A 24949-nucleotide genomic window follows, 5' to 3' on the forward strand; every position below is an offset into this window, starting at 1 on the left:
ACTTAAAGCATTAATGCCTTAACCTTAAGATAGACTATTAATGTTTGATATGTGGAGTCTCTCATCAACCAGTAATATAAAGTGGTCACTGCACTCCAATAGGTGTTGCAGGCCCTAAAAGACACAATGCTTTATCTGTATAGTTGACTGTATTTAGTATAGCAGCTCATTCCCATTCAAGTACAAGGCACAGCACACTTGTATGTACAATGTTGTGCCTATGAAAATAGTGACAAGGATGCAGTGCCTGCTGGAGAGCTATGGCCATTTCATTCTGCTGATTGACAGAGGTCTTGGGAGGGTCCGAAGTCTCACAGATAATACATTGATGACTCATTCTAAGGATATGCAACCATATAAATTATTTAATTAAATGTATGTTTATAAATATAATACTAATACTTTCAGTATATTATCTTTCACCTAAATGCTCTTTTTCTATATTTTTAGACTAATCATTTTAAAATTATATAATAAATATGTATTGCCCAATGTGAAAACACTCATTGAAGTCTCAGTCTTCATCATTTAAAGACAACCATAGGCTCAACAGCAGCAATTTTGATAGTGAACAGAAGGTATCTTTTTCCTGTTTGTGGTAACATTTCCCTGTTTGCATTGGTTTTATTGTACTAATGTGATTAAGAGTAATTGCTTTTTTCATCACTATATGGTTAAATCATATAGCATTAAGCTGTGACAGTGTGCTCTGCCTGCACAGTCCCACAGAGAACAAAGCAAGGGCTTTGAAAAACCAGCAGAAGATATTGCCGATATGTCGGCAATCTCCTGCTTTGTTTACAGGTTGCCATAGAGACCATCGGCTTGTCAGAAGCAAGCCGATGGTCTCTGTGGCAGGGAGAGCTAGTGATTGGCTGAATGTGATCAGGGGTCCTGATGGGTCCCTGTGGAAGTCCCCTAAAGGCACAAAAAAAAAATAAATAAAATAAAAAAAAAAAAGTGAAAAAATTATTTTAAAAAATTATAAAAACACTTGTCTCCCTTTACTTTGTAAAAAATCAAAAATACAATCATACATGTGGTATCCATGCGTCGTAATGACCCAGAGAAGGAAGTTAATGCATTATTTAACCCCTTAATGACATGGCCCCTTTTTTTCTTTTTTCCCCATTTCTTTTTTTCCTCCCCCCTGTTTAAAAAATCACAACTTGTCCCGCAAAAAACAAGCCCCTATATGGCCATGTCAAGGGAAAAATGAAAAAGTTATGGCTCTTGAGACGCAACTGCAAAATTAGTTGAAATTCAATGATTAGACCATTTTAAAAAACCTGCCCTGGTGGGCACGACAGGGTGGTAGGAAACCCGCCACTCAAGGGGTTAAAGGTTTTCTGCTTGCAAATCTGGAAATGTAATATATCTGATAAAATGACTTTGCGGTATCTTAAATGCTGTAGAGACTATTCAATGTATAAAGTACCCTATAGAAAATTGGAAACACCCCTTCAAAATTCCAAAATTGGGCATAAATAGTCGAATATCTTGATTCAGGGTATACATATTTTTAAAACAAAAACAGCTCAATTTTCCAAGTGACTCTTGGAATCTGCAAATAGCTTTAAACTTTGGACAATATGTAGTATCCACCCTTTGCCTGTATAACAGTCTTGCACGCAGTCCATGCGGTAGATCAACTTCTACATTTTTTTAGTCAGCATACATTTCCATTCATGGCAGAAAACCTCCTAGTGATTCTTCTGACTAGTTATTTTCTGTTTCAAAATGTTTCAAATCTTCCAGAATGTACTGTAAGGGACTTCATCAGTAGGCACAAATCCACGATACCTTGTGGAAATTGGTTCTCACCTATGCCCTACCATTTTAAATTTGTTTTCCTTCTCCCAAGTTACCAGGTGATAGAGCAGGTCCAGTTTCCAAGAAAAGGGGGTGGCATTGGCATTAGTAATGAAGAAAGAAGCCTCCTGGATACAGATTTTGCATACTCTGGTGCCAAATGGGCTCAATAGAGGGTATGAAATTGCTTATATATCTAATTAATTAGGAATATTGGTGATATTTGGTAAATTCCTTTATACTTTTTTTCTAACTTTTTCCATACTTGTCAAAATCACTTATTTCTGCGGAAGGGGGAATTTACAATCTTATTCGTAGTAGACATTAACTATACTGTTCTGAAATGTAGACATTTTGTTTATTGGTTGCTGGCACTATGGCATATGGGATGAAGAGTGTGGCTAGTGACTATTTAAGTTTGCTATTCTGACATTAAGCAATTTACAAAGGATTTGAGAGGGCCAAAACATATAATATATGTGCTCTATGCCGTACTAAAAGCTGGAGAAATACTGCAAGTGAGTGTCAGGATTTCCATTTTGTACAACAGGTAAGAAGACATTGAATCTTTCCTTCACAATATAAAGTATTGTCACACAGTTACAAGAAAGCTAAGTGACCTCTTTGGAAAGACCCATATTTCTGCATTAACCCCTTGAGTGGCACGCTCGGAAAATTTCCGGGACGAGCTCCACTGCCCATAGCGATATAGCCCGGAAGATTTCCGGGCTATGTATCACTATGAGAGCTGCAGAGCACAATGCCACAAGCTGTGGCAGTGTGCTCTGCCTGCAGTCCCACACAGAGCAGTTCAGCACTTTGAAATTGGAAGCAGGGAGAAATTGCCGCAATCTCCAGCTTTTAATTTCAAACCCCTGCACTGCTTTGTTTATAGGTTGCCCATCGGCTTGTTAGAAGCAAGCCGATGGTCTCTGTGTCAGGGAGAGCTAGTGCTTGGCTGTCAGAGGACAGCCAGGCACCAGCTCTTACAGCAGAGATCAGAGAAAACCTCGGATCTCTGCTGTGTTAACCCTTTACATGCTGCAGTCTATGTGATTGCAGCATGTAAAGGGCTGTCACCATTGGACCCCTGGAATGTGATCAGGAGGTCCTGATGGGTCTCTGTGGAAGAGAACTAACAGTGGAGAGAACTAAGAGGATGCCCACTCCTAGGGAGAGTAGCAACAGTCCAGAATCTTCTCCATTCATAGATAATTTGCCTAACCGTGGGTCGATGTGCATCCAGGTCCTTAGCAAGGGCTTTTCCAGCTTCAAGCATCTCTAAGGCCTTTTCAAAGTATTTTGTATTGAGGCATGGTTGATGCTAACTAATCTTTCTTCAAAAGAACAAATTTGTCTGCAACCAGGCTAATTATAAAGCCCCATTTACATGCAAAGACAATCTTTCAAACAATTGAAAGATGACAGTTTTAGCGATTGTGAGCTGTTTGCAGTGTCCAGCAGGTGGTCTGAGCTTTGCAATCAGCTCCATTGTTTTCGCACGGGCTGCTGAAAGAATAAAACGTAGTCTTCAGCTCTCGTCGAGAACACAGAGTGCGGTCTGAACCATGGATTTTAAACTCACCTAAAAATCATCGGTCAGACAAAAAGTGCACGATGATAGCATTTACACGTGATTATTGTTCATTTGCAGTCATCTGAACGAATTTTGAGCTGTAATCATTGCGTGTAAATGGGCCTTAACTGAGATAACAATTAGACCACATTTTATTAGTAATCAATGTGGAAATTCAATTGATTCTAAAGGATTTACTTCCTTAAACTTAAAACTGTACAACCTAGACTGACTCAACAAACCGTGAAAGATACTCAATAAAAAAAAATCTAGTGATAATGTTCGAAAAACATTAAACTACTATTCAAATCTATCATATGCCAAGAGGAGCTTAGATGTCACATGCCAATCCACAACTGTGTAAAAAAGGTAATTTATATACAGCTGACACATATGCTAGTCTGTGAGGTGGGGTAACATACCAAGATTATAAGGGTTTACAGTGTGGTAATTGATTTTTTTTTAGTAGGTTTTCCCCTAGTCCTGAATATACTAGCTATAACTAAACCTGACCTAGTCCTGCAAGACTTGAAAAGCATGACCCCATCAAGTTCTACCAGGGGTGGGCAGGATCAGAGAAGGGAGACATGTGCCCACTGAGGCTGAGCCACCAGCAGGTGTTTAGGGCCATCCAGCTTCCACTCTTAAAAGTCCAGCCGCTTGTATAGTTTATAGTAGCTTAAAGATGCACATACTCACAGAGGACTGACTTCTGACACTGCTCGTGATCTCACACAGCATAAATTCACTCTTGCCCCTGATTCAAGCTTTACTGGGAGGAGTGAGGTTATGTTATGGAAGTGCACACATAGCATCGGATGCTAGTCATGGGTGAGTATTAGAGATGAGCGAACACCAAAATGTTCGGGTGTTCGTTATTCGAAACGAACTTCCCGCGATGTTCGAGGGTTCGTTTCGAATAACGAACCCCATTGAAGTCAATGGGCGACCAGAGCATTTTTGTATTTCGCCGATGCTCGCTAAGGTTTTCATGTGTGAAAATCTGGGCAATTCAAGAAAGTGATGGGAATGACACAGAAACGGATAGGGCAGGCGAGGGGCTACATGTTGGGCTGCATCTCAAGTTCACAGGTCCCACTATTAAGCCACAATACCGGCAAGAGTGGGCCCCCCCCCCCCTCCCAACAACTTTTACTTCTGAAAAGCCCTCATTAGCATGGCATACCTTTGCTAAGCACCACACTAGCTACAACAAAGCACACTCACTGCCTGGATGACACTCCGCTGCCACTTCTCCTGGGTTACATGCTGCCCAACCGCCCCCCCTCCCCCCCACAGTGCACACCAAAGTGTCCCTGCGCAGCCTTCAGCTGCCCTCATGCCACGCCACACTCATGTCTATTTAGAAGTGCGTCTGCCATGAGGAGGAACCGCAGGCACACACTGCAGAGGGTTGGCACGGCTAGGCAGCGACCCTCTTTAAAAGGGGCGGGGCGATAGCCCACAATGCTATACAGAAGCAATGAGAAATAGAATCCTGTGCCACCGCCATCAGGAGCTGCACACGTGGGCATAGCAATGGGGAACCTATGTGCCACACACTATTCATTCTGTCAAGGTGTCTGCATGCCCCAGTCAGACTGGTAATATGTACCTTAACAGTAACCGCGTTGGTGGTAATGTGGTGGTGACTGCGGACCTAGTAGCACGGTTGTATTTTGTTGGTTTTCGGAATGCGGCCAGGATTAAGTGGGCCGTGGCGGGGGGATGGTGTGGGGGCTCTCTTGTTGTGTCGGTAAAGGTGAAATTCTTGGACTGCCACCAGACGAACCAATGCAAAGGCATTTGCCAAGAATGTTTTCCCTGTTGGAGGAGGAGGGGGATGTTTTTGAAGCACTACGTGTCCTCTCCACGTGTCCGTGGTTATATGCACCTTAACAGTAACCGCGTTGGTGGTAATGTGGTGGTGACTGCGGACCTAGTAGCACGGTTGTATTTTGTTGGTTTTCGGAATGCGGCCAGGATTAAGTGGGCCGTGGCGGGGGGATGGTGTGGGGGCTCTCTTGTTGTGTCGGTAAAGGTGAAATTCTTGGACTGCCACCAGACGAACCAATGCAAAGGCATTTGCCAAGAATGTTTTCCCTGTTGGAGGAGGAGGGGGATGTTTTTGAGGCACTACGTGTCCTCTCCACGTGTCCGTGGTTATATGCACCTTAACAGTAACCGCGTTGGTGGTAATGTGGTGGTGACTGCGGACCTAGTAGCACGGTTGTATTTTGTTGGTTTTCGGAATGCGGCCAGGATTAAGTGGGCCGTGGCGGGGGGGATGGTTTGGGGGCTCTCTTGTTGTGTCGGTAAAGGTGAAATTCTTGGACTGCCACCAGACAAACCAATGCAAAGGCATTTGCCAAGAATGTTTTCCCTGTTGGAGGAGGAGGGGGATGTTTTTGAGGCACTACGTGTCCTCTCCACGTGTCCGTGGTTATATGCACCTTAACAGTAACCGCGTTGGTGGGAAATGGCCTCGCCGCAATCATGTCTTTGGGAAGCCTCTGTTTCCACACCCCAGAGACATACCATTAGCAGCGGTATAGGCAGAGCCCAGAATTCGTAACATTTCAGCCGTAGCATTAGGACAGGCCCCACTAACATATCACTAGCAGCATTATAGGAGGAGCGCAGTCTTCGTTCCATGTCAGCAATAGTAGCACTCAAGACAGGCCCCAGTAACAATTCCGAAGCAGCAGTATAGCGGGAGCGCAGTCTTCGTTCCATGTCAGCAATAGTAGCACTCAAGACAGGCCCCAGTAACAATTCCGAAGCAGCAGTATAGCGGGAGCGCAGTCTTCGTTCCATGTCAGCAATAGTAGCACTCAAGACAGGCCCCAGTAACAATTCCGAAGCAGCAGTATAGCGGGAGCGCAGTCTTAGTTCCATTTCAGTAGCCTTAGTATAGCCAAGGCCCAAGTTACATTTATGTAGCTAAAGTGTAGGCCAACCCCACACACCTTTCTGTACCATGAGTGCAGGCGAAGAACATACAAATTGCTATGATTACACTGTAGGTGAGGGCCCCAAAAATTTGGTGTACCAACAGTACTAATGTACCTCAGTAAAATTGGCCATGCCCAACCAAGATGGCAGGTGAATCGCTTTGGTTAATGTGGCTTAAGTGGTAACTAGGCCTGGAGGCAGCCCAGTGTAACGAAAAATTGGTTCAAGTTAAAGTTCCAACGCTTTTAAGCGCATTGAAACTTATAAAAATTGTTCAGAAAAATTATTTGAGTGAGCCTTGTGGCCCTAAGAAAAATTGCCCGTTCAGCGTGATTACGTGAGGTTTCAGGAGGAGGAGCAGGAGGAGGAGGAGGAATATTAGACACAGATTGATGAAGCAGAAATGTCCCCGTTTTGGATGGTGAGAGAGAACGTAGCTTCCATCCGCGGGTGCAGCCTACGTATTGCTTACGTATCGCTGCTGTCCGCTGGTGGAGAACAGAAGTCTGGGGAAATCCAGCCTTTGTTCATCTTGATGAGTGTTAGCCTGTCAGCACTGTCGGTGGACAAGCGGCTACGCTTATCTGTGATGATTCCCCTAGCCGCACTAAACACCCTCTCCGACAAGACGCTAGCCGCAGGACAAGCAAGCACCTCCAGGGCATACAGCGCTAGTTCAGGCCACGTGTCCAGCTTCGACACCCAGTAGTTGTAGGTGGCAGAGGCGTCACGGAGGACGGTCGTGCGATCGGCTACGTACTCCCTCACCATCCTTTTACAGTGCTCCCGCCGACTCAACCTTGACTGGGGAGCGGTGACACAGTCTTGGTGGGGAGCCATAAAGCTGTCCAGGCCCTTAATGACTGTTGCACTGCCTGGGATGTACATGCTGCTCGATCTACGCACCTCCCCTGCTACCTTGCCCTCGGTACTGCGCCTTCTGCCACTAGCGCTGTCGGCTGGGAATTTTACCATCAGCTTGTCCGCAAGGGTCCTGTGGTATAGCAACACTCTCGAACCCCTTTCCTCTTCGGGAATGAGAGTGGGCAGGTTCTCCTTATAGCGTGGGTCAAGCAGTGTGTACACCCAGTAATCCGTCGTGGCCAGAATGCGTGCAACGCAAGGGTCACGAGAAAGGCATCCTAACATGAAGTCAGCCATGTGTGCCAGGGTACCTGTACGCAACACATGGCTGTCTTCACTAGGAAGATCACTTTCAGGATCCTCCTCCTCCTCCTCCTCCTCCTCCTCCTCAGGCCATACACGCTGAAAGGATGACAGGCAATCAGCCGGTGTACCGTCAGCAGCGGGCCAAGCTGTCTCTTCCCCCTCCTCCTCATCCTCCTCATGCTCCTCCTCCTCCTCCTGTACGCGCTGAGAAATAGACAGGAGGGTGCCCTGACTATCCAGCGGCATACTGTCTTCCCCCGCCCCCGTTTCCGAGCGCAAAGCAGCTGCCTTTATGGTTTGCAGGGAATTTCTCAAGATGCATAGCAGAGGAATGGTGACGCTAATGATTGTAGCATCGCCGCTCACCACCTGGGTAGACTCCTCAAAATTACCAAGGACATGGCAGATGTCTGCCAACCAGGCCCACTCTTCTGAAAGGAATTGAGGAGGCTGACTCCCACTGCGCCGCCCATGTTGGAGTTGGTATTCGACTATAGCTCTACGCTGTTCATAGAGCCTGGCCAACATGTGGAGCGTAGAGTTCCACCGTGTGGGCACGTCGCACAGCAGTCGGTGCACTGGCAGCTTAAAGTGATGTTGCAGGGTGCGCAGGGTGGCAGCGTCCGTGTGGGACTTGCGGAAATGTGCCCAGAGCCGGCACGCCTTTACGAGCAGGTCTGACAAGCGTGGGTAGCTTTTCAGAAAGCGCTGAACCACCAAATTAAAGACGTGGGCCAGGCATGGCACGTGCGTGAGGCTGCCGAGCTGCAGAGCCGCCACCAGGTTGCGGCCGTTGTCACACACGACCATGCCCGGTTGGAGGCTCAGCGGCGCAAGCCAGCGGTCGGTCTGCTGTGTCAGACCCTGCAGCAGTTCGTGGGCCGTGTGCCTCTTATCGCCTAAGCTGAGTAGTTTCAGCACGGCCTGCTGACGCTTGCCCACCGCTGTGCTGCCACACTGCGCGACACCGACTGCTGGCGACATGCTGCTGCTAACACATCTTGATTGCGAGACAGAGGAGGAGGAGGAGGAGGAGGGTGCTTTAGTGGAGGAAGCATACACCTCCGCAGATACCACCACCGAGCTGGGGCCCGCAATTCTGGGGGTGGGTAGGACGTGAGCGGTCCCAGGCTCTGACTCTGTCCCAGCCTCCACTAAATTCACCCAATGTGCCGTCAGGGAGATGTAGTGGCCCTGCCCGCCTGTGCTTGTCCACGTGTCCGTTGTTAAGTGGACCGTGGCAGTAACCGCGTTATTGAGGGCGCGTACAATGTTGCGGGAGACGTGGTCGTGCAGGGCTGGGACGGCACATCGGGAAAAGTAGTGGCGACTGGGAACTGAGTAGCGCGGGTCCGCCGCCTCCATGATACTTTTGAAGGACTCCGTTTCCACAACCCTATACGGCAGCATCTCAAGGCTGATGAATTTTGCTATGCGGACGGTTAACGTTTGAGCGTGCGGGTGCATGGCGGCGTACTTGTGCTTGCGCTCCAACAGTTGCGCAAGCGACGGCTGGACGGTGCGCTGAACTACACTGCTGGATGGGGCCGAGGACAGCGGAGATGAGGGTGTGGGTGCAGGCCATGAGGCGGTAGTGCCTGTGTCCTGAGAGGGGGGTTGCATCTCAGTGGCAGGTTGGGGCACAGGGGGAGAGGCAGGGGTGCAAACCGGAGGCGCTGAACGGCCTTCGTCCCACCTTGTGGGGTGCTTGGCCATCATATGTCTGCGCATGGTGGTGGTGGTGAGGCTGTTGGTGTTGGCTCCCCGGCTGAGCTTTGCGCGACAAAGGTTGCACACCACTGTTCGTTGGTCGTCAGGCGTCTCTGTGAAAAACTGCCAGACCTTAGAGCACCTCGGCCTCTGCAGGGTGGCATGGCGCGAGGGGGCGCTTTGGGAAACAGTTGGTGGATTATTCGGTCTGGCCCTGCCTCTACCCCTGGCCACCGCACTGCCTCTTGCAACCTGCCCTGCTGATGCCCTTGACTCCCCCTCTGAAGACCTGTCCTCCTGAGTAAGCATTGCACACCAGGTGGGGTCAGTCACCTCATCGTCCTGCTGCTCTTCCTCCGAATCCTCTGTGCGCTGCTCCCTCGGACTTACTGCCCTTACTACTACCTCACTGCAAGACAACTGTGTCTGATCGTCATCGTCCTCCTCACCCACAGAAAGTTGTTGAGACAGTTGGCGTAAGTCCCCAGCCTCTTCCCCCGGACCCCGGGAACTTTCGAATGGTTGGGCATCAGTGACGATAAACTCCTCTGGTGGGAGAGGAACCGCTGCTGCCCAATCTAAGCAGGGGCCCGAGAACAGTTCCTGGGAGTGTTCCCGCTCCTGAGCAGGTGTCATTGTAGTGGAGTGAGGAGGCTGGGAGGAAGGAGGAGCAGCAGACAGAGGATTCGGATTTGCAGCAGTGGACGGCGCAGAACTGCGTGTTGACGATAGGTTGCTCGAAGCACTTTCTGCCATCCAGGACAGGACCTGCTCACACTGCTCATTTTCTAATAACCGTCTCCCGCGTGGACCCATTAATTGGGCGATGAATGTGGGGACGCCAGAAACGTGCCTCTCTCCTAATCGCGCAGCAGTCGGCTGCGACACACCTGGATCAGGAGCTCGGCCTGTGCCCACACCCTGACTTGGCCCTCCGCGTCCTCGGCCGCGTCCACGTCCTCTAGGCCTACCCCTACCCCTCAGCATGCTGTATTACCAGTGATTTGATTTCACAGGCAGGAAATAAATTGGCGCAAGACTGCAGCCAAATATAATTTTTTCCCTTTTTTGAAAACGAAAGGCCCCACTGCCTCTAGTGAATGAATAATCTAAGTTTAATAACTGTGCTGTGTCCCTGCTAATGTGTCACAGAACGTGAGGGTAGCAGAGTTATTAACTCTGGCAGAGCAGGTATTTTTTTTCCCAATTAAGGAAAGCAAATGGCGAAGCCAGGAGTAAAACGTAGCTGGGTGCGTCTGATTTTTAAACGTTGCACACGCAGCCGACACGTGTCCACCGCCCTTAGGACGGACAGAGGCAGGACAAATAGAATTATTTTCAGTTTTTTTCCACCAAAAGGCAGCACTGCGTATATTCAATGAACATGAGAAGTTTAATAACTGTGCTGTGTCCCTGCTAATGTGGCACAGAACGTGAGGGTAGCAGAGTTATTAACTCTGGCAGAGCAGGTATTTTTTTTCCCAATTAAGGAAAGCAAATGGCGAAGCCAGGAGTAAAACGTAGCTGGGTGCGTCTGATTTTTAAACGTTGCACACGCAGCCGACACGTGTCCACCGCCCTTAGGATGGACAGAGGCAGGACAAATAGAATTATTTTCAGTTTTTTTCCACCAAAAGGCAGCACTGCGTATATTCAATGAACATGAGAAGTTTAATAACTGTGCTGTGTCCCTGCTAATGTGGCACAGAACGTGAGGGTAGCAGAGTTATTAACTCTGGCAGAGCAGGTATTTTTTTTCCCAATTAAGGAAAGCAAATGGCGAAGCCAGGAGTAAAACGTAGCTGGGTGCGTCTGATTTTTAAACGTTGCACACGCAGCCGACACGTGTCCACCGCCCTTAGGACGGACAGAGGCAGGACAAATAGAATTATTTTCAGTTTTTTTCCACCAAAAGGCAGCACTGCGTATATTCAATGAATAATAACTGTGTTGTGGCCCTGCCTACACAATTCTTTCCCTGCAGTATTAATGGAGGGTGCAATGCTCTGCAGAGGCGATTTTGAGAAGAAAAAAAAAATGCAGCACAGCTAACAGCAGCCAGCACAGTACTGCACACGGTTAAATATGGCCCTAGAAAGGACCGTTGAGGTTCTTGAAGGCTACACTCACTCCTAACACTCTCCCTGCCTATGCAGCACTTCTGTCCCTAATGCCGGGTGCAACGCTCTGCAGAGCCGATTTTGAGAAAAAAAATAATTGCCACTGCTAACAGCAGCCAACACACAGCTATCAGTGGCCCTAATAAGGACCTTTGGGGGTCTTGAAGCCTACACTAACTACCAATTCTTTCCCTACAGCAGCTCCGGTACAAACAGCACTGTCCCTCATCTAACTCACACGGCATCTGAGGCGAGCCGCGGGAGGGGCCGACTTTTATATTCGGCGGACACCTGATCACCCCAGCCACTCACAGCAGGGGGGTGGTATAGGGCTGGAACAACACAGGGGGAAGTTGTAATGCCTTCCCTGTCTTTCAATTGGCCAGAAAAGCGCGCTAACGTCTCAGGGAAGGAAGTGAAAGTAACCCGAACACCGCATGGTGTTCGTTACGAATAACGAACATCCCGAACACCCTAATATTCGCACGAATATCAAGCTCGGACGAACACGTTCGCTCATCTCTAGTGAGTATGTGTGCCATGAAGCTATGTTAAACTATACATGTGGCTGTATTTGGGGTAACATAGAGAGTGTCTTTTATGTAAGATTAAGTGATATTTATAAATACCTTATGGAGTGTTTCAAAATAAATAATCACACCAAAAATTTAAGGCATACCTTTCACTGTGGGGTGAATCTCTGTATGAATCTGGAGTGTCTCTTGCATGCCTGAGATAACTGCAATCCCTGGGACCTCCAATACCATTGAGTCTTCCTCTTGGTCCCGTTGGACTTGTGTGTCTACTGTTTTCTACTGATGATGTGACAATTACCGAGTGACTCTCTGAAATAATACTTTCAGACTGACCATTGCTCCAACTATCAATAAGAGAAAGAAAATGTATTGACATTAAAATAGATATTATATATACCAGAATGATAAGAAGAGAACAGTACACTATGAAAAAGGAATAGAAGGGCTACAGGAAGAGGCAATTTAACAGCAAGGGCAGGTATGTGTGCCAATGGAACTAGCTCACTTGTGTTTACTGATGATGTGCATTCCTGCTCTAACAGCTGGATATAGAGAAACCTTTAATCTCGGCCACTTAAACCGTTAGATACCATGGTCAAAATTGATCTTGGAATTTAAGCAGTTTCAGGGGGAGGGCAAGTATTTAAACGTATTATAAAAGTGATCAAGCAATTGCCCTGAGAAGTTCCATAGTGAGACTTAAAAGTTTTTTGTTTTTTTTTAAATACATATTTTCCTTGCAAAATACTTTTTTTAAAAATAGGAAATAAATAATATTCAAACTACACATAAAGTAATAGGCGTTTCCACATTCAAAATCACAAGAACTTAACAACTATCAATGAACAGCATAAAAACTTTTGAAAAAAAATTGTTGTTTTATGTTCTTCTGCCCCAGAAACAAAGCTGAATAAAAAGCAATCAAGAATATACATGTTCTCTAAAATAGTGCGTGTAAACTGCAACTGATCGAAAAACAAGCCCTTATATAGCTTTCTCAGTAGAAAAGTAAAAATGGTACAGCTCTTAGAATGCAGCAATTCAAAAACTATTTTTTAAACCGTTTATATTGTGCAAAGAGAAACTTTATAAGACTACCATTTTTGGTAAATACTAACCACTATATACTAGGAATATGAAACAAGATCTGCTATATTGGGGATACCCTGACCCAGTCATGTAGCCATCATAATTTTGTCCTTGTCAAAGTCAATTAGATTTCTAATTTTCCTGCTTCCAACACACCAACATTAAAGGGGTTATCTTGGTTTTAAAAATTGATGGCCTATCCTTGGAATAGGCCATCAATATCTTATTGAAGGCATTTGCTGCTTGGACTCACCATCAATCAAATGACTCAAGGTGCCATGGTGCTCATGTGAGCACTGCAGCCTCTTCAATATTGACATCCGAGTATGATTCTGTTTGTACTCACAAAGCCATTTTTTAAAGCGGCCGTACTGAGTCCTGCAGATTTGTCCCACAGAAGTGTACTATAAGGGAGCCTTCACACGAGAGTGTGCATGTGCATACATAGGTGCGCACTCATGTATGTGCAAAAACATGCGTTTCTGTGCATTGTCTTCTAGGAGCCGCGGCTGCTGCCGGAGGCTTTATTGAAGGCAATGGTCTGCAGGCACCCCTGAAGTGATTTTCAGGGAAGACCTTATATTTCTAAGCTCTTCTCTGAAAATTATCCCTTTTACTTAAAAAAAAAAAAAAAAAATATATATATATATATATATATATATATCTATGTGTGTGTGTGTGTGTGTGTTTTCTTCATCCCCACAGGGAATAAAGAATTTCCTTGCTGCAACTGTCAAAGATGCCACATGTGGCAGATGTTTTTTTCATCCCGGCGGGGGACACAGCAGCGGCGGACAGGTAAGTAAATTTTTTTTTTTTTTTCTTTACACCAAAAGGGATGATTTTCAGGGAAGAGCTTATATTTAAAGCTCTTCCCTGAAAAATCACTTCAGGGGTGTCGGTAGACCATTGCTTTCAATAGAGCCGCCGGCAGCAGCCGCGGCTCCCTTGAAGGCAATACGTGCCAGACCTATGGTGCACGCATGTCCTATCTTTACAGGCACACACCTGTAAAACACGGACATGTGAACACACCATAGGGAATTCACTGGTTGTAATAGACACATGTTTTTTGTGCGCATATGCACGCACATAAACATGCTCGTGTGAAGGCTCCCTAACTCCCAAATAGTGGAAACAGCATAATTCATTGTCCTATACTTCTTCTGTAACTTCCATGAGAATTATGGAAACAGCACGGAACTTCCACTCTGACTGATTCTGTAATCCCAGCCACGAATGGCTGCAGCATACTTATCAAAGTCATGATTGACTGAGATGGAAATATCTTTTTGAAAATAAAACATGAATAGGTAATTGAAATGCTATATGCACAGTATTATTTAAAACACTATATCAGTACTTCCTTGACAATGAACAATAGCTTAGCATAGCTGAATAATATTTGTCTATTTTATTTGTTCATTTGTCCATTAATTGACTAGAAATTAAACTTTTGTTTAGGCCCAATGTTCACGGGCAAATTTGACTTGTGAAATCCACGTGGGCATGCGCATGGGAGATCCACAAATCAAGCTGCCATAGAGAAACATGGGCATCCGCAAATGGATTAAAGCATTCGGATTTGTTTTGTGGACCTTGCGGCATGCTCCAGATCCGCGGCACGTCCGCACTGCAGATGTGCCGCAGATCCGCGGGAAAGCGCGAGATTTAAAAAAAAAAACTGTACTGCACATGTCCAATGGCGAGCCATGAGGACCATGAACAGTATAGTGAACCAAGAAGTGGAGAGGTCCACACGGATACCCCTGCCAGGAAAATACACGTACGCTGGGCTCACTGGCCATAGGCAGGGCTGGATTCAGTGCAGGATTCCCTGCATGGAATCCGACCCTCCCGTGGACATTGGGCCTTAGTATTTAAATGATTTCAGATCCAGTGCACATACCTGTGGCTTGGTGTTTGGGTTACTGTTGTTGAGTGATGTGTTGTTGAAGTATAATGACTTGTTGAAAATGATGTTTCTGTCTCACGTTCAATTACATGTTCACTGGATATAACATTCTTTGAAACATATTGCTGTAGAAATTCAAGTAAAACAAACTTTCATTGTAACTCAAGATAGGTAAAGTATTAAAACTTTTATTTACAGAAAAGTAAGTAACTCTATTTGTTAAGATCAGTTTTACCATAAAAGTACAAATAGTGTCATAAAAAAAATTAAAAATAACAGATTCATCAATATCATTAAAGGGGTTGTCTGAGTTTAGGAAACTTAGTGGGTCCCAATGCATTAAAATAACAAATCAGTGGATATTCACCTTTCTCTGCTCCCCACTCCTTCCTCCACTGTCATTTCCAGTCTCCGCTGTCTTTGTTTACAAGCTGCTATAATGTCCCACAAACCTGCTGTAGCAACCAATGACAATGCCCGGCCATGTTTGTAAAGTGATGTCACAGAGAGACTGGAGCGACTGGCAGGGGTCGAGCATAGGAATGAGGAAAGGTGAGTACCCACAGATCTGTTATTTTAACGCATGTATGACAGCAGTTTCCTGAACTCAGACATCCCATAAGCACCATATGTAAGAAAAAGTGAACAGGGCTTCAGATTATACTGAGCGCAAATCATTTACCAAAGATTTACTAAGCAATAACACCAGATCTATATGTATAAATTCATGTTGTGTAAAACAAGCCTGTGCTATCCATACATGATAATTCACTAATTCAACTAGCGCCGTAATAAATCTATAAATAAGAGGGCGCGTGGGCAAGCGGATGGCGGGATAAGTCATTCACCAGACGAGCTCCCGCGTCTCCCTGACTTTAAGCGGCTCTGAGGCACCAACAATCCGCGGAAAAGAACTGCCGAGAGAGATATGGGGAAGAAGAAACCCCCGCGCTCACTTTCCTGCACTCCGGTGACGAGAGGAGGCATGATGGAGCGGTTCCTAGAGGGAGCGGGGGAGCCGACAGTGAGGCACAAGATGGCGCTGGCCGCGGCTGCAGAGCGTGCTCCAGACTGTCAAGCAAGCCCGACAGCACGACACGGGCAGATGAATGGAGGACGGCGCCGGGCAGTGCCGGAAGAGGGAGAGGAAGAAGCATGAGCCCTCCAACGGAGAAACAGCAGGAGCAGACGGGGGGAGCCCTGACAAGGGAGACAGTGAGTACTCCGAGCAGCAGCCCATGCACACAGCCCAGCACAGACTCCCCACCAGTGCAATCCCCCATAGCAGACAAGAGGGGCAACACACCATGGGAAAGCTCCCCCCCCCCCCCACTAGCAAGTCGCACCAACAGCCCAACTCATAGCCCAGCATGCAGAGGGACCGCCAGGCCAATAAACAAAATAAACTAAGAAGCCTGGAAAAGCCGCATAATGGCAATTTCAACAAAGAATGAGCTACACGAGCTATTCCAGAGGCTTGAGTCCTCTAAAAAGCAAGCCATGGAAGCTATCCACGCAGACGTGCAACACTTAGGTCACAGAATACTGCAAGTGGAAAAGGTGCAGGAAGGCACAGCGAACATACTAGAGTCACACAGACAAACAATCCAAGCGCAGGCTGACCAGATCACAGGCCTCATCATGCACCTCAACGATTTGGAAAATTGGAATAGGCGAAACAATATTCGCATACGGGGCTTGCCTGAGGAGGTAGAGGGACAACAATTAGAAGCGTGGCCACAGAACTTCTTTCAAAAGCTTCTGGACCGCCCGACCAAGAGCCACGTGGAGATAGACCGCATACATAGAGCACTACGACCCAAAACATCTGACCCCAACCGTCCTAGAGACGTTATTTGCAGAATCCACTTTTTCAAAGAAAAGGACGCAATTCATAGAAAGACGAGGGAAAAAGGGGACCTAGACCACGATGGAAGAACTATCATCCTTTATCAAGACCTAGCGCGTCATACCCTGCACCTGAGAGGGGCCCTTAAACCGCTACTAACAGCCTTAAAATCCAAGGGGATATTATACAGGTGGGGATACCCCTTCTCTCTCACAGCAAGAAAAGATGGGAAATCAGCTATTTTTCGTGGCCTGGGCGACCTTCCCAATTTTCTGGGAACTTTCCAATTACCTATGGTGGCACTCCCAGACTGGCCGTCAGTCCCGTCAGTGTTAGCCCCTACCTCGCAAGAACAATGGCAGACCATGCAGCCAAAAGCACGTCGAGAGAGACGGCCCCACACAAGGAAGGACACTTGAATACACAATACGTTATATCCGAAGGAAAACCGTCTCAGCCGATGGAGTGGAAACCCCTCACTGCAGTTTAGACTCACAAAATAAACTGAAGAACCCCCCAGACTTGCCCTTTCGGCATCTGCCGGACCTGACTCAATTGGGATCAGCGGATTTGATTCTCGGGGGGGGGGGGGGCTGGGGAGGGGGATACTGAGCACGTAGCAGCAAGAGCTTTGCCTCCCAAAGGGGATGACTTGAGAGACACGACCCCCAGGGCAATGGTTGCCGCCTTGGGTGATTGGCTACACCCTCGTCCCACGGACTGTCCGGATTTAAATGCATTTAACTGCTTACAGTTCTTTCTGTAACTGTGTTACAGTTCTTTCTTACTCTTCTTGAACATAGAGTTCACAAACAATGTTCTGGTGCCTCTAGAGCTACACACCAAAGTCCACCTGTGGACTTATAGCACACTCTACACATTCCCCACTCTGGGGGGAGACGCAGGAGCCTGGGACTCTCCTTAGCCAGTACCTCCGCGTTCCCCACTTAGGGTGACCAATCGCACATTTAGTGCAAACACTGGCAAAATAAATGTCAGCAGTCTACCCAACAAGCGAACGCAGCTGTGTGCAGCTGCAAAAGGCCCCACCTGATAGGCCTTTCTCTGTTTTCACCTTACTACTCACTGAACTTTCTTTCTTCCACCCCTCTTTGCCCCCCCCCCACCACCACCACACCAGTTTCCCATTCCCTGCCCCACGACCCTCAGTCAACTCCCCTACTAACACAATCAGATGGCTGACCTCACCTTTGGCACTCTTAACGCAAGAGGGCTTAATGGACCAGCCAAAAGGGGGCAGATCCTGGACCACTTCCACCGCAAGAAGATAATGATAGTCTTCTTACAGGAAACACATTTCCAGGAAACGAAGGTCCCCCAGTGCAGACACCACCACTACACCACATGGCATCACAGCCCAAATCGGACAAAAAAAGCAGGTGGCACATCAATAACCATACACAAACGCCTGCCACACAAACTCTTATCCTCAGAGGTGGATAAGGATGGGAGATACCTGTTCCTGAAAATACAAATTAATAATGATGTGGTAACATTGGCTAACATTTATTTCTCTAATCAGGGGCAGAAGGTCTTCGGGATCCGGGTGCTGGGGGCTCTGGAGGTCTTCGCAGGCGGATCCACCATTATTCTCGGCGGAGACTTTAACCTAAGCATGGACCCGACCCATGACTCCTTGGGGGGTAAGTCGGGGGTTCCCCCCTCAACAATACACAGACTTAGAACAGAACTAGCGAACCTACGCTTAGCGGACCTATGGAGGACACTGCACCCCAAGGAACGAGACTTTAGTTACTATTCAGCAGCCCACAACAGTTATCACAGGATAGATTACTTATTTATTTCACACACACTGTTAGACAGACGACCCACATCCTCTATAGGCCAAATTATTTGGTCGGACCATGCTCCAGTTTGGGGTTCCATATCAACGAGAGGAGGAGATAAAAATAATTTCAAATGGCGACTAAATGATAACCTCTTAGATGACACCATATGCGCGCAAGAAATCCAACAAGCAATAGACTCCTTTATTGAAGCACACTCCTCTGACCCAACAGCGGCACCCCTGAAATGAGAAGCCCTCAAATGCGTACTAAGGGGCATATTTATATCGCACGGGGCCAGGCTTAAAAAGCTAAGAACAGCAAAGCTAGCGGAACTATTAGCGCGACTCAACAAGTTGGAAAACTCCAACAAAAAAATCACCCGCAGCAGACACTGCAGCAGAAATCTCGGCCACTCAGACTGACGTTCTACGCATTTTAGATCAGGCCTCCCTCTGCCGACGAGATAAAATGAAAGGAAGGTTTTATGAGACAGGAGACAAATGTGGAAGGAGTCTAGCTAGAGCCATAAACCCTAGGCTCCCGCAGACATACGTATTCGCGATCGACAAACCAGGAGAGGGGACAGTACACGACAACACGAGAATACTTGAAAGCTTCCAAAATTACTACCAGAAACGTTATAATTTACCGAGGGAGGAGAACACTTCCCATGGAAATTCTGAAGGTGGAAGGGACACATACATAGCCGCACACGCCCCCACAAGCATAGCAAACGAAGAAGCACAAGACCTCGAGGCAGACTTCACTCCGCAAGAACTAAAGGAGGCAATTCAATCACTGAAGGTGGGCAAGAGCCCGGGCCCGGACGGGTTCACAACCCGCTTCTACAAAAGATTTGCAGAAAATCTGACCCCCCTGTTGCTAGAGGCGTTCAATAGGGTCTCTGGGGGATCTCCCTTCCCAGCACAGGCACTTCAGGCAGTAATAACTGTCATCCCCAAACCTGGAAAAGATCCAGCAAATTGTGGGAGCTACCGACCGATATCGCTCTTAAACATCAATACAAAGCTATTCGCTAAAATGCTGGTGGGTGGGCTGCAACCTCATGTGCCAAACTGGATTCACGGTGACCAGGTGGGCTTTGTGCCGCGAAGGGAGGCAGGGGACAACACCATTAGAACCCTAGCACTCATATCCAGAAAAGGCGTTCGACAGAGTAAATTGGGGGTTCCTGGAAGCAACACTAAAACAAATAGGGCTGGGCCCCAGATTCTGCAAGTGGATCCTGGCTCTCTATAATAACCCCTCTGCAAAAGTGAGAGTAAATGGGAAACTATCAGAACGAGTACAGATTAGAAATGGAACAAGGCAGGGGTGCCCCCTGTCCCCCTTCCTTTACATCTTACTAATGGAGAGCCTGGCAAACGCCCTCCGGGCTAACACAGACATCAGGGGGGTCCAAGTGGCAGGTGGGGAGCAGAAAGTGGCCCTATATGTCGATAATCTGCTAATCTACATCTCAAACCCCAGAATAGCACTACCAAGTGTCATGGAGGAGTTCTGCAAGTTCGGTTGCCTCTCTAACTTTAAGGTCAACCTGAGCAAATCAGAGATCCTTAACATTCAATATACCTGACGTAGAGGAAAAAGATCTGAGAGTTGCCTTTCCGTTCCGCTGGAAGGGAGATGGAATTAAGCATCTTGGAGTTGTGATCACTCCTAACACAAAAGACTTATTCCAAACAAACTACAAGATTTCACAGAGTAGGCAGAGCAAAAAGTCTCCAAATTTAACTTGAGTAGCCCTTTCACAGTGGTGACTTGAATTAAAAAATATAATTTTTATTTTGAACTTTTTAAAAATGCACATATAGGGGCACAACACATAAAACAACAAAAACAAAAAAAGTAAGTAAGGGGCGTGGTAAATACCATCCAACCACACCGTCACTAAAGATGGGCATCCAATTGTGCTGTGTGTGTGGGTGTTTGTGTGATCTGGTCACCGGCGACCACGAAGTTTTTTTGTCCTGCTTAAAGCCGGTAATGTATGAGGCAGGGGTATATTGGTACTTGGGGTTTGTAAGATTATCCCCAGTTGTTTTGGTCTTTTTTATTTATAAAGCCCACACACCGTAGATGGATGCAATTTTTAGTGATTTGAACGTTCGTTTCTTCACAATTCTTTTTTGCCCCCCCCCCTTTTTTTTTTTTTTTTCAAAGGAGGGTAGAGGTACCTGACCAATTCCTAAATGGATAGTCGGAATTGGCCTTGGCCGTAGGGATCATCTCCCGAGGTTGCTAGATATGTATGATGCCAACCTCCAGAGAGAGTCTCCCGGTTAGTATAGGACGGCCTCGCCTCTATAGATAAGGGTCGTAGTGTAAATACTTGACCCAAGCGTATTCGAATTTCCCTTTTAAGTATGCTGATTCTCGTATTTAATTGCTCAATTAAATACGAGAATCAGCATACTTAAAAGGGAAATTCGAATACGCTTGGGTCAAGTATTTACACTACGACCCTTATCTATAGAGGCGAGGCCGTCCTATACTAACCGGGAGACTCTCTCTGGAGGTTGGCATCATACATATCTAGCAACCTCGGGAGATGATCCCTACGGCCAAGGCCAATTCCGACTATCCATTTAGGAATTGGTCAGGTACCTCTACCCTCCTTTGAAAAAAAAAAAAAAAAAAAGGGGGGGGGGGGAAAAGAATTGTGAAGAAACGAACGTTCAAATCACTAAAAATTGCATCCATCTACGGTGTGTGGGCTTTATAAATAAAAAAGACCAAAACAACTGGGGATAATCTTACAAACCCCAAGTACCAATATACCCCTGCCTCATATATTACCGGCTTTAAGCAGGACAAAAAAACTTCGTGGTCGCCGGTGACCAGATCACACAAACACCCACACACACAGCACAATTGGATGCCCATCTTTAGTGACGGTGTGGTTGGATGGTATTTACCACGCCCCTTACTTACTTTTTTTGTTTTTGTTGTTTTATGTGTTGTGCCCCTATATGTGCATTTTTAAAAAGTTCAAAATAAAAATTATATTTTTTAATTCAAGTCACCACTGTGAAAGGGAAACAAACTACAAGCCATTAATAACAAAATTAGAGGAAGATCTAGATAAGTGGCGAACAGTGCCCCTCTCCTGGTTATCACATAGGATAAGTCCTCAGATGTTTGATTATCAGGATAAGACAACCTCCGATACTATGCAGGCTGTCATCCCATAGGAGTTATGCCATAATATGCATTCCTATACTATATTGAGATCAGTAAAATATTGAGTGTTGATCTGCTGCACCACCTAAGCTACACTCAAATAGAAGTATACTGATCTCTGAAATAATAAAGCTCTATTGTTCCCTCTGGATTAGGGACAATAAAAGTCCTCTACACCAAAATCAATTGAATGATCTAAGACTCAAACTCTGGAGTTGACATCATGTTATAACACATATGGTACTATGCTAAAAATCTCCTGATGACCCGCCATCATCAAGCGGAGAAACACGTCGAGATTGTAATACTGATCAAGCTATTGTATGCTTGATTATATCAACAAGATTGAAAAGTACCATCAAAATTGCGAAGAAATTATAAACACACTATTGAGCTAGTCATTCGTATGCCTGACTAAACCAACAAAAGACTAAAAAGTACCATCAAAAGTGTATAATCATCAAGCCCTGGCTTGAATTGAGTGACTAAGAGCCCTAAGAAATTATATAAAATCGGCTCTTTTTCATTCAAGAACAAGCAGAATCGCCCATTATCTATTCCTAACGGGCGTCTGCTTGAAACTTCCTTTTTCTGACAAAAACCTATAAGAGACATTGGGCCATCTGGCGGATGAGAAGCCATAATAACTATCTGTGACTCATGTCCTCTTGAAGGTGTCACTATCCCCATAAATTTAGTGGCTGTATTTATTACACCCTTAGAACCTTATAACGTGGGATGTTTATCAGAGTCATCTAGTAATATAATCAGGTGCTAGTGGGACTGACGAACAGAGATCCACTAATAAACTAACAACGGGGAAGGATGTATAGCAAGCTAATGACATCCTGAGTTCTGAGTATAGAACTTTTTCTTAGACCTATTTGCCTACCACACTGCTCTATTTTTGACACAACCTATTAGTATCCTCTCTTGAAGGCAACTACTATAGGTAGCAAGTGGTAGTAAGTCTCTCTTTTGAGACTTGTACACCTCTATAAAATTCAGAGGTCTATTACGTGTAGTGCCCTATTTGTGTTTTATGGGGTTTTTTTTAAATTATCTAATAAAAAGATTTGTTTTTATAAATTTCTGTCTAAACTGTGAAGGGCTTACGCACAAAATAAGCATTTCCAGCAGGCTTCAAGAATTGAATTATAAAATCCTCACAAGGTGGTACAAAACACCGGCCGGGCTGGCCAGAGTCTTCCCCCAGTACCCGGACACCTGTTGGAGATGCCTGGCTAAAAAGGGTACCTTTATTCATATTTGGTGGTCGTGCTCCCTGATTGGCCCCCTTTGGCAAGAGGTAGGTGCCCTTTACTCATGGGTAATTAGGGAACATATTCAACTGACACCAGAACTAGCACTCTTGTCCATGTTCCCCGACTCCTTGGCCCAGACTAAAAAGTCACTACTACGATTCTTCATCATGGCCATCCGCCAGATAATCCCCAGAAAATGGAAGTAAAACTCGCCACCCACCAGGTTGATGTGGATGGAGGCGTTAGACAATATCAGCTACATGGAGGAAATCTGTGCAAAAGACGAATCGAGATATAACGGGTACCAGTCGACATGGTCCGCCTGGGTGACTCCCAGTGACTCCCCAGAAGTGTCAACATGGGTCTCAAATGGCTATATCCCACCCCCACAAATAAGCATCATCACAATATAGGCAAAGGATGTTGATTATAGGGTCACTTTGTCGTTCTCCCCCTCCCCCGTACCCCCTGTACCAACCCACCACCACCCACAACTTCTCTTTCTACTATACTGTCACTCTCTCTTTCTTCCTAAAACGTCTATATGTCACGCTCTTCCTCACTAAATTTCTTTCTTACTTCTACGACTACTGGACAACAAGTTGTACTAGCTATAAATGTTCCTAACAATCTGATTAACATGACATCGTCTTATCTCGGGAACGAGATAACACACAAAAATGAGACATAAGCGCATGGAACACAAGGTACGGTTTATTACATGAAAAGGTTTAAGGTGTCAATGTGACAAATTTATCTGTCTTGTTATATTTGCTATACCAATGTAACTGCATAAAACATATAAAACACATTTTGAACAATAAATCTATAAATAACTTAATACGTTAAAAATGTTTTCTGAAAGTTTAAATGAAGGAATAGTCACTAATACTAGATGGTTATTCAAAGAAATCAAATATACTAAACATGGTTTCGCTTCAACATAAGCCAAGCTACTTCTACATTGTTTGCTGAGATTTGCTGTTAATGAGTGAAAACATACTCTACTGTGGCTGAACCAATCAATTAGCTAATCTTTATCATTAGATATTTATTTTACAACTGTGCAGTTGCCAGAATTGGAGCTTAGCTTTTCAATTATACAATTGTATATATGATTTACTGTAGAGCAACCTACATTTACTAGCTGGACATTTTCTGGTGGTGGATTTGGATGATGTGGTCCATTTGCCATGTTGACCATATTGTTCCGCTCTGATCGAAGACTTTGTCTTAGGCGATCATGTAATTTTTTTCTCTGTTTCCTGAAGAAAAGGTCAAATTAAAATGTTAGAAAGGCTGTATAGAAGTGGAGCTGCTCCAAAATAGGCAAACCCAAAGGGATATAATGATATGAATCGGATGAGTGATAACAGTGTAGATCTAAGGTCCTGACAGCCCAAGATATGCCAGCGATGGGCGTAGCTATGGCATGTGGAAAAAGGAGAACAATTGGGCTATTGGCGCAACTATATTAATGTATGACAATTAGGCCATACAAGTACCCTGATTCTTCTTTAATTACATATACAACCAGGCTATTGACACATTTTGGGAACACAGTCCCTTCCTTTGAATGGCTGATTAGAATATAGCTCAAAGGGAACTTCCTCTCCAATGGAATGCACTCATGCATCCATCTACCTTTAATTGTCATTTATTAATAGGCCAATTGATCAGCTTTTTCCACAAGATAAAATTATTTTACTTTGACTTATATGGATATACAGAAATGATTTATTCAATATAATGCTAGAACTTGCTAAATATTATTGGAAATAATCAATTCAACTTATCATGAAATAATATTTATTTCTGAAGCATTTTTAATCCTCATATAAAACCTATTCTTGAAACAACCAATTTTTGTATCTTTTTGAGTATTATTTTGTAATTAATTAATTGCATTTAGGCTATTAAATTCATATCGATGTTCT

At 45.4% G+C, this 24949-nt stretch overlaps 1 protein-coding gene across 6 annotated transcripts in view; it reads right to left on the reverse strand.

Annotated features, from left to right (window-relative positions):
* The window catches only part of NRG1 (neuregulin 1), a 188015-nt gene that overhangs the window by 3823 nt on the left and 159243 nt on the right, over window positions 1–24949 (reverse strand). For all 6 annotated transcript variants that reach the window (XM_066574155.1, XM_066574156.1, XM_066574154.1 and 3 more), the window contains 3 exons: window positions 24151–24277; window positions 14878–15008; window positions 12023–12223 (listed from right to left, as the gene is read on the reverse strand). In XM_066574155.1, coding sequence (XP_066430252.1) covers window positions 12023–12223; window positions 14878–15008; window positions 24151–24277 — 459 coding nt within the window. The remainder of the gene's footprint in view (window positions 1–12022; window positions 12224–14877; window positions 15009–24150; window positions 24278–24949) is intronic.

This window comes from Eleutherodactylus coqui, chromosome 7 (assembly GCF_035609145.1).
Source record: "Eleutherodactylus coqui strain aEleCoq1 chromosome 7, aEleCoq1.hap1, whole genome shotgun sequence".
Classification (NCBI taxonomy): domain Eukaryota; kingdom Metazoa; phylum Chordata; class Amphibia; order Anura; family Eleutherodactylidae; genus Eleutherodactylus; species Eleutherodactylus coqui.